The sequence below is a fragment of the Doryrhamphus excisus genome, chromosome 17 (genome assembly GCF_030265055.1).
Source record: "Doryrhamphus excisus isolate RoL2022-K1 chromosome 17, RoL_Dexc_1.0, whole genome shotgun sequence".
Taxonomy (NCBI): Eukaryota; Metazoa; Chordata; class Actinopteri; order Syngnathiformes; family Syngnathidae; genus Doryrhamphus; species Doryrhamphus excisus.
Genome location: NC_080482.1, coordinates 518895 through 530000, shown reverse-complemented (window position 1 = coordinate 530000; position 11106 = coordinate 518895). Strand labels below are relative to the sequence as shown.

Below are 11106 nucleotides of genomic sequence, written 5' to 3'. Positions count from 1 at the left end.
TGCGCGACACTCTGAAAAACCTGCCTGCGAGGTTTTGGTGACGTGTGTGCGCAGTGCGCCTGTCAGCCATTTTACTGCTACGCCGGGTGCGCTTCGCCTGTGCCGAGAATAGACCAGGTTGGAGCTGGCGAGCTGTCAGCGCACCTTCTGCGCACTGTTTTGTCACAAAATGTTCACTGCGACAAGCTGAAAATGTGGACACCTCCCGTGGTGCGCCGCCACGCCCATCTTTTTGCAGCCCGGTCTACCAGATTACCACTGCACGGGGTGCGCCACCTTAGGCTGCGCCACGAAATTGTGTTAAATTAGAGACATATTTTTTGTATGGTTGCTCCTCATATTTTGTACATAATATAGTTATTATTATGACTATATTATTTATACTTAGAAGTGATCACTATTTCTGTAGTGTTTGCCACACAAACTGATGGCGTCTGATTCCTCCAGAGCAAGTCAGGGGGTCGTCACGGTGACAGCGGAGGGAGTGAATGGAAGGCCTCGCCTCCGAGCCACAGTGGCAGCAACAAGGAGCACCTCTCCTCCATCGTGAGAGAGATCTCCCAAGCCAGACTCCTCTCCCTCAGGAAGAAGAGGAGCGGACAGAGCGTAACCTTGGGCCTCTGTGACAATGGTAATACACCAAAACACACGTTTTATCCCAATACTTTTACTATTTCACATCACTAAATGTCGCCCCATCTGCCATTTCTTTCTTTGCTTCCACTTCCATGAAATTGATCTCGCTGTGCAAACGGCCTCAAGTCTGATGATGTAATGCTCATACCCTGGAATCTTAGGTAACCTGCTGTGTTCCTAAGAGGCCACTAAGAGGCGCTGTTGCTCCGCGGCAGCTAGAGGAAGGTCTGGCTGGCATGATGACATTCAACACTTTTACAAGAAACACATTACGTCATCTTCACTTTGCTCTCATATCGTAAATATGCCCACAATTCCGGTTAAAGCACGCTCATTTGAAGTTTACAGATAAGGGGACTCGACAGGCTACGGATGACCTCCATGTGACCTCTAATGCAGCACGACTCGCACAGCATCATCCATGCTGGCTGTGTTGTCATCTTTCATCAGCCTTTCGCCATTTAAGAAAAGGCGTGTGCGTGTTTCTTTGTTGAAATGCTTTAAAACGTTCATTTGAGGCATCTGATTGTTATTAGAATCGCAGAAGACTACGTGACATTTACTGGTCCCCTTGGGGGGCACTGGGCAGACCCCACACAAAGAAAAGCAAGCAGATTGCTGAGAAGACAACATTCTAAACGAGTCCATCCATCCATCTTCTATGCTGCCTATCCTCACTGGCGAGGGGTATGCTGGAGCCTACCCCAGCTGACTGTGGGAGAGGCGGGGCCACCCTGGACTGGTGGCCAGCCAATGGCAGGGCACATAGAGACAAACAACCATTCACACTTCATTCACGTTAACAGAATTAGAATCATTTGAAAAATTATGAAAATGAAGAAAATAAAGATTAGCAAAGAAAGTAGAAAGGACAATAAAAATAATAATAATAATATCAAATAACGAGAGCTAAATATTACATTCAAAAGAGGATATTTATCTTTGATGTCATAGTTTTGGTCCAATTTAGGGCCCCAGTAAGCATGGCGTTCAATAGCCTCGACGTTCAGTGATCCGGAACGTATGTCAACTTTTCCGAGGTGTTATTCTCTCTTGGAGGAAGCCCCCCCCCCCCCGTGGCCCCCTCAGATGGGAAAAGTAAAAACAAAGCCAAAAGGTACAAAGACACAAAAAGATGTCTGACTGGCAGAGGTTGTGGAAGTAACGCAGCAGGAAGATGCTGTGAAGCTCGACCCTTACAAGAAAAAGTTAGCATGCTAAAAGTCATGCTAACGATATTGGTGACCAACAGGAGGCGCTGGGGAATAAATAGAGAAATGTGAACGATGACAAATAAGATACAGCGACCCTGAATTTGATGATTATGCGTCTGTTCAGCGTTGGCCAGGTCACCTTTTGTGGGTGTCGCCATTATTGGCTGATTGGCTGTCAATCGGGGGGGGGGCAAGGGAAGAAAACAATCCAGCGGTTTCTGCTGGATGTCTCGTAAAGCATCCGACTTTTCTGCTTCATTAGAGTGAACACAGCAAGTGACAGTGAAGACAGCGGAGTGGGGGGGGGGGGGGGGGGTAGTGCAACAACTCATGCAGCAAAGGTCATTCAGTGTGTTTTTCTCTTTCTCAACCCCCCCCCCCCCCCCCCATGTTTGATTCTGGAGACAAATTGAAATGCAATCGGGGTGTTTTTCCCCCAAAACATGTCCGCTTTTCTCGACTTCCACTTGATGAGCAACGGCAGCAGAATAAGTGGTTTATTGGGAGGATGTGTTCAAGTTGTGGTGTAGTATAGTGAAAGGGATGTTATGTAAGGTGAACATAAAGAGGAAGGCAGATGGAAGCTGGAAACGGAGCGTGTGCAATCAAATATGATGAATAGCCTGAGTGTTGGGAGGGAGAATGCATGAACGTGTTGAAGGCCAGGAGATGCTAGGCTTTGGATAATTGCCCGTCATTTGGTTAATCTCTCCATTTGGAGTCATCAAAGCAGAAGTGAACTTGTCTGTGCCCCTTGCTGGGACCAAATTGCTGCTCTGAAAATCAACAAAAGAGCCTTTTAGTTGAGGAAGACGAGGCCGGCAGATATGACCAAGATGAGGGGAAGGTGAGGTAATGGAGGTGGAGAAGCAAGGATGCCGTCTACTGCTGTACAGACGGACAGACTGCCATCTTGATGGAAGTGTGATTTGAACACGACACGCATTGGTTATAATGCAGTTGCACTTCAGGCTTGGTAAGGTCCCACGTTTGCACAGCCACTCGTCGATTTTTGTCATTTGGTCCCCCCATCCTCATTTTAGAACTTCTAAAGGCCAGGACCTGGATTGTGTCGTGAGTGAACAATTTTACAGAGTGATCTAATGCAGAGGAACCTTGGGTAGCTTCATTCATCTCTTCCAGAAGGTCCGACTCTAACCGAAACGTACTCTATCCAATGTGAGGCTGGACAAATATCGACTTATTTAGCCAACAAAATAAGTCGATTGATTGTTGATTTATTTTAGTGGCTCATAAGTAAATGTCACTTGACACGTAGTAGAACTTTCTTCCCGTTGCACTGAAAGTAGCAACACAAACCAAAGTAAAGAGCAAACCTTTGTGGAGACATTTAAAGATGGAGTCTTCACAGGAAACCACAAAGACAACATCTGCCATTACACTTCCTCATGTCATCAAGGCCTTTGGACTCAGTGATGGTTGGTATTTTAGTATTTTACATTCAAGGGAGGAAACCCAGTCAGGAATAGACCAAGGTCTGCTTTGCCAACGTGTCTGTGAAGACATACTACGGCCCCTTTGTGTCGGACCTCTTGGAGGTCCTAAATGTGTTGAGTGACGTTCAAATGGAGCCGGTCGAGGCAGGGCCGTTTGTGAAGCCTCAAGGACATTCGCTCTACACAAAAACCTTTTTATCAACGCGGCCCCACCTTTTAATGCAGCAGGAGCCAATTCAATTTACCGTATGTCCCAAAATGGAGCCGCATTATGTCCACCAGGCTTATTTCCTTTCTGGACAGAAGTGGAAGGTGACCACAGAAACACAATCTTTTCTAAGATGTAGACCAACAAAAACAAAGACAGGTGGAAAGATGGATGCATGGGTGGAAAGATGGATGCATGGATGGATGGATGGAAAGATGGATGGAAAGATGGATGGATAGATGGATGCATGGATGGATGGATGGATAGATGGGTGGATGGATGCATGGATGGATGAATGGAAATATGGATGAATGGATGATATCTTGATCTTTGGGTAAACTTACTATAGAAGCATATCCAAAATCTCCCAATAGCTTTACTGCCCCCCCCCCAATCTAAATAAACACATAGCTAGCAGTTCTAGCTATGCCATGCTAATGATAACCCTCACAGTTTGTGTTTCCTTCAGTGAACCGCAGCTGCTCCCCAGCGTCAGCAGCACTCATGCAGCCCCAGGCCATGAGACCATGAGACCATGAGACCATGAGACCATGAGGCCATGAGACCATGAGACCATGAGACCATGAGACCATGAGACCATGAGACCATGAGACCATGAGACCATGAGACCATGAGACCATGAGACCATGAGACTACTGCCACCATTATGCATGAGGGCAAGAAGTAATTATCTGGCCCAATCATTACAATTATTTATAATTGTCTCTGAATTGGACTCCTGTGACCTTCTTACCTTCCTCATCTTGTCCTCCATTTCTGAATGTAAAATCTCAGGCGTGTTGAACTTTCCACTGCAGTTGAACCACAATCCAAAGTGTGTGTCATAGAATGTAAATGTAAATATAATCCGAGGAAGCCTGCTGTGTATGTACACGTACGCGTGTGACTTCTTCAACGCTCAAGTCATCCAACCAGATCAGCCAAATGCTTCTGGTGTCATAAAATGCGATCCTGCCAGAGGGAATTAGCCATGTTAGCATATGTATCTATAGCGCCTGTCAGAGGGGAGCAGGGCTTTGGGAGACGGGGGGCACATCCCCAAAGACAAATATGGCGCGTCTGTGTTCAAATGAGGATGAGTGACGGCAACATTGACATGATTTAGTGTGTAGGTGTGTGTGTGTGTGTGTGTGTGTGTGTGTCTTGTGTCGTACTGGAAAAACATCCATCCTTCCCAATTGGCCTTTCTTTTGCTTCCTTTATCCGGTCTTTTCACGGCAGCAGTAAAGGTTCTCCATGACCCTTTGATGCAGGATTAGGGGATTAAATGCGGGGTGGCGGCGCTAATCTGCCACATTAATCTGCTAACAAGTGTTTCACATGTGACACATGACTGGGTGTGAGATGTGTGAGTGTGACATGCCGAGTGGAGGCTCTGACACATTTTCCTCATGTCTGTCATTTTAATCTAGATACTCTGTTGACTCTACAAGGTTTGTTCAAATCTGGGCCCAACACTCAAACAGCTTTTATGCACCGAGGGCAAGATCTTGCAATTAAGCAAGATGAATGCTGGAGCGGACCAGTTATGGTCCTTGACGGGCATCTGTTTTGCATAACGCGGCATTGACCGAAATACAAGTTTGCTGTCAGGAAATATGCTTTGTTATGTTATGTTTATGTCCATTATTTCATTTGATTTGACTTGACTCATGGTTTTAAAATTATACTGCACGTACTGTACATACTGTACATACTATACATACTGTACATACTGTACATACTGTATGTATTTACGCCCCAACCCACATTGACATGCTATCAAGGCCTAGCGTCCTCCACATGCTTATCCCCGATTCCAAGAGCCTTGGGTGTCCAGGCATCTTAGTTCATATCAAAAAAGTTATCTTGTGGCTTACCTATTTTGGAGGTCAAAGGTCAGACTAAAGTTCCAAGGAGCGGTAGACTCCGTGTGACTCTTGGGGGCGCTGCACGGTTCCTCGGTGTGTTGTCATAGCAGGCGTGGCTTGCCTGGATGTGCCTGAGGTCATTGTGTAAACGTTTTGGTGACTTTTAGAGCGTAGTTAGTAGTTACCATGGTTACCAGGTTACAGTAAAGATGAACGCTTCCTTCCCGACTAGCTTCCGCTGTATGCTCCCAAGATGAAACGATGAGCCAGCGGTATTATTAACGTGATGATAATAATTCCAGGTTTAAGAATGATAGATAGATGCAGAAGATGTGATCTTGAAAACCCGAACTTGACCGATATGCTGAATGCGCTCATTATAAGTATTGCAATCCTATGAAGTACATGTAGTAAAACTGAAGCGGGCATCGGTGTGCGTGAGCGAGAGACGCTAACAGATGGAGCAGCAAATCCATCAGCGTTTAAACGCAGCAGATGGATTTGTTTTTTTCTCAGCGTGTCAAATCAGCGTAAACAAGCCGAGAGTCTCTTGTGGATTCAGGATATACGCTCATGAAATGTTTTAACGGGACCCGGTCAGTGAACGCAGCCTCACTTGCTGAGTGGCAACATTTTTTAATTGCCATTCAGAGTTAGCGTCCATGTTGTTTTACACACCACCATAACTCAGCCGTGCGCTTGGTGGAGTCGCCCAGCCGGGCGTAAACAAGAAATACACTTTGGGCTGCATGATGATGGCGGCCGGTGATTTAGCTTCATTAAGTGCTACATCACGACGCCGCTGCGTAAACTGGGGAGTTAAAGTCATAAATGCAGAATTAGCTTTTGTGTGTGTGTGTGTGTGTGTGTGTGCGTGCATGTGTGTGTGTGCTTGCTCTCAATACGATGACATCACTGCTCGTAAAAACATCTCTCAAAGACAACGCAGCATTCTGGGAAACTTCTCATTTGGTTGCATGATTGTGAGAGCGTTGTATCTGCTTTAGCTCGCTAAACGTTGTGAAGCGACACGTCACGCTTCTGGTCACACTTTGCCTCTACACGGCAAAAGTCGGGGGCAGATGCATGGTTTGAATGTCCATCTGCAGCATTCCGCATCCCTCCTTGCAGTCTTGGAGAGGTGAGAAGCCGTACCGTAAGGACGGGAATGAGATTACAGGCTTTCAGTTCCGTGATGGTTGGGGCCCATCTTTTGAAAATAAAATGCTAACATAAAATGCTAACATCCTGGAAACATCTCCTTGTGTGCTGGCTCTTGAAAGGAAATAGGTTGATCAACCATGCGTTGGATGTGTCAATCACAATTGATCCATTGGACGTTTCACACAGTAAAGGAAGTACCAAGAAATTCATGGAAATACTTGGAACTAAAACACATCTACTCACCAAAGATGTCATGGTGGGTGTCTTATAGGCATCAAATACCTTTGCTCTGGTCAACCAATCAGAACTGGGGGCCTGCTAGCTGGCTGTGAGGCCAATGAGAAGTCCCATTGCTAAGGTTGTGTATCTGAAATCTGTGTTTTATTGTGTCTTGTCTAAATGAGGATTTAGCAAGTATTTCCCAATTGTTACGTCCTTGGTTGACTTGACTGATGTGTTCTCTTGGCTTTGACTGACAGGTCTGCGCAGGCTGAGCTGACACGGTGTGTGTGAACGAGGGAACATTATTTGACCTTCTCATGAAGATAAAACACACCCACGTGTCACCATACAACTATTTTAGTGTTGCAGTGCAAAGTAATCCAAAGTCTATCCTGGCCTTCAATGATGGACCCGCTTAGCTTCTCATCTCCTTCCTCCATGCGCTCATCACGGGAAGAATATGAGCTACTTCCATAAAATATTCTTAAAGAGCTCTGTTATTATTACCGTAACGTTTCATCTTCCAACGTCGTTAAACCTCAATCAGTTTTGCTTTTGAAATTTCGTCTTCCTAAACTGTCTCATCTCCATCAGGTCCATTCCTGCTTCTGCTGCTAAATGAAGAAGTGAATTAATTCCGACATGAATTAGGAATTAGGCTGCTCTATTTTGTCTTTCTTGTGTTGTTCATTCCTGATTTGAAACTCCACATCCATGCCGTGTTTTCAAACACGTGTGTAATTACGGTGTTTAGCCAAAAGTTGTATTCCTCGACTGGCACTTAGGTTTGATTCCGCTCAGGTCTTTGATGATCTTTGCTGTAAAAGCTTGGTTTTAGAATCCAGCAAACTGGCTTTCCCTTATTGATTGACTGGAATCAACCAGCCAATTATTAGTTGTTGTGTTGCAGAACGATGTCTTTATTCTTGGTTGGCGTCGTGTTATTTCCATAAGATACATAAATGATCCAAATCCAAACACTTAGCATGATGACCGTCATGGCGTCGTGAAAATGCCCCCAAGTAGAAATGGCCGCTCTTCCAGTCAGGTAACGCAGGTATTGCAGTGTGAACAGAGAGGCAAAGGCTGGACATTTCAGACCACTAATGGTGATGATTTGTGGTCACCATGGCGATGACTCCAACTGTGTTTCACACATTTCAGCCAGTTTTCCAGCAATGGGAATTTAGAGGAGATGTTCCAAGGTGAAACGATGATGTATTGTTTGTTTAATGTGAGCAAACACACACGTACATCCATATAAAGAGTAGATGGCGGACATAAAGCAGAAGGAACCTGACTCATTCCGCGCCGCTGAATATAATGACAGCATTCATATGACATTTACGCTTTTCATCTGCCTCCGCCTTTCAGCTTCCCTGACGTGATCCTTCCCCTGAGAGCTTTTAAAATGTTTACTGGGTCTCCCTGGAACAATTCCATTGTCTGAGCGTGTTGTTTACTTGCATGGCATTGGGGGTGTTTTCCTTCCTGACCACCGGGTGTCGCTCTTGTGCCGCGTCTGTGTATACTTCAGGGGGCGAAGGAAAACAGGATACATGTTATTCCATGACTCTTAGCTCATTCAACTTGAGAAGAGAAGGCAGTCAGAACGGATGAGAACTTTAGACTACCAGGTTTGAAGACTACTCAGAACACGAAGTGGCCTTCAAGATTTGAAGAAGTACTTGGTCTTGGCTAAGAAGATAAATGGAATCATATTTAATCAATCATATTTGTCTGGATTCACCCCCCCCCCCCCCCCCATTTTCTCTCTTTGTCCTCAGATGACCTTGATTCAAAGACTGAGGATGGAAACGCTGATAGCCGATCTCCTCAAGACCAGCCAGCTGAGGAGGTACGCTAGTGACCATGACACACCAGGAAGGGATGCTGGTGCAATGCCGTCTGAAGGCAGCCTTTCATCCAACATTATTATTATACATTATTATATTTTTGGTTTCCATATTATATTCCATAGTATAACTGTCCATGCACACGTTTAATATCGTTCAGTTCATCGTGGGGGAAGTGTGTGCCCTTAAGTCCTAGCGTGCGAGCGATGATTGAGATGTATTTATGTTTCTGTATAACGTAAGGATTTCTTGTTAAACAACCCAAATACTATGAAGTGGTACAATAAGTTGTTGGTGTGATGTTGCAGGAACCTACATCAGATGATCCAAAAGCATCAGTAGACAACGGCGAAAAGGCTGAAGAAAGGAAGGAAGCCTCTGATCCAAATACGGCTGACAGGGACACGTATGGTCGTAAAGAAGAAGAAGCAGATAAGGAGACGCGTGGTCAAGCAGAGGGAGACACGGAGGATGAAACCGGGGCAGCAAAGACTGAATATGATGAAGACGTCTCTGAGGAGCAGGCAGGGAATGCCAAGGAAGTGGAGGTTGGGAGTAGAGAGGCTTTGGATGAGAGTAGCGAGGCCTTAGATGACGGTAAGGATGACTTAGAGGAGAGTAAGGATGACTTAGATGATGGTAAGGATGACTTAGATGACGGTAAGGATGACTTAGAGGAGAGTAAGGATGACTTAGATGATGGTAAGGATGACTTAGAGGAGAGTAAGGATGACTTAAAGGAGAGTAAGGATGACTTAGAGGAGAGTAAGGATGACTTAGAGGAGAGTAAGGATGACTTAGAGGAGAGTAAGGATGACTTAGAGGAGAGTAAGGATTCCTTAGTGGAGACTAAGGAGATTCCAGCTGACAATGAGGAGGCCCCGGAGGAGAGAAATGAGATCTCAGATGAGAATAAAGAGGTTTTGGAGTCTGTTGCACCCGAGAGTGAGGGCAAGAATGAAGATGTCAGTGTGGCAGCAGATGAAGGTCAGGATTCAGATGAGAGTTATGAGGACAATGCAGATGACGTGAAAAAGCAGTCTGTGGATGAGCGCGATGATGAGGATGCTGATGAAAATGAGAAAGAGCTGGCAGAGGAGCGTGAAGAGGAAGTCGCCAACGATAATGAAGTCACAGACGAGAGCAAGGGTGAGAATAAGTCACCTCCATCTTCTGAGGACCAAAACATGAAGAGTAATACCAAAGATCCCATTCCTAAAGATGACGATGATGAGGATGAGAATGAGAACAAAAAGCAACGTGACCAAGAAAAAAGTCAATAGCAGAAGAAGAAATAACGAGGACACGGAGACCGACGCTGATTCCTGATTTCTTTTTTCCTGCATGTTTGTCATCCTTCAACGTTTGAGATGATGAAACAAATGCAAATATTAGTCAAGGTCACACAAATGAATATGGAACTTTCCATTATTAAGGGAGGAAACAAACCCAAAGGTCCAAGTTCCTGTGTGCTTCCCCCCCAAAGCTACAAAATGGCTGGGCCACCCTTGGCAGCAACAACTGCAATCAAGCGTTGGCCATAACTTGCAATGAGTCTCTTCCAGCTGTGGAGGACACTCCACAGTGACCCTTCCCAGGTGACCTGGTGACCCTTCCCAGGTGACCCTTCCCAGGTGACCCTTCCCAGGTGACCCTTCCCAGGTGACCCTTCCCAGGTGACCCTTCCCAGACACTCCTGGGAAGGGTCACCACCGTTCCATGTGTTCACCATTTGTGGATGATGGCTCTCACTGTGGTTCTCTGGAGTCCTAAAGCCCTACAAATGGCTTCATGGACTTCAATTCATCATCAATTCACCAGTTGTGTTGTCATTGACTAAACGAAACATAGAAGTGTGACAAACACGCAAAAAAGAATAAATCAGCGAACAGTTCTTCACACCAGCGTACAAGGAATGCTTGGAATGCTAACATCCAAAGGATTGGACTACGGAATGAAGATGCTGGGATGTTCTGATGGTAATCTACATTTAATCAAAACAACAAGGCAGAGAAGTAGCAAATAATCAGAAAATAAAACCCGGTTAGCTTCAGAGCTAGCGTTCATGTTTTCTAGCAAACCTTAAAAAAGACGCATTAGCTGGCTAGGAAGTCAACGCTAATAGTAGCACGATGTTGCTTTAACTTTGAACGTGGACTGTTGACTGGTGCTCGGATGTTTGGAAAGACATGAAGTAACCACCGGCACCTTAGATTGGTGATGATGGTGATGATGGTGATGATGGTGATGATCATTAGCTGATGATGCCAGCGAGTGCTTTCCTGTTGATGGAACGTTTGGTGAAATCTTGACTTATGAAAGTTATGTTTATCTAGGAATTAGTACGCTGACTTAAGTGATGTGACTTATTCATTGAAGAGAGCATGTGTGCGATTTCCTGAAGCTAAAGAAAACAAAAGTTTCACGAAACAACGACTTCACACTGTAAGCATAAAAAGATGCTACATTACATTATGA

At 45.2% G+C, this 11106-nt stretch overlaps 1 protein-coding gene across 1 annotated transcript in view; it reads left to right on the top strand.

Moving 5' to 3' along the window:
* The window catches only part of LOC131105301 (doublecortin domain-containing protein 2-like), a 15658-nt gene extending 5337 nt beyond the window's left edge, over positions 1-10321 (top strand). Inside the window, exons 7-9 of the mRNA XM_058053285.1 lie at positions 448-631; positions 8560-8630; positions 8937-10321. Coding sequence (XP_057909268.1) covers positions 448-631; positions 8560-8630; positions 8937-9911 — 1230 coding nt within the window. The 3' untranslated portion in view covers positions 9912-10321. The remainder of the gene's footprint in view (positions 1-447; positions 632-8559; positions 8631-8936) is intronic.
* Positions 10322-11106: the final 785 nt, after the last annotated feature.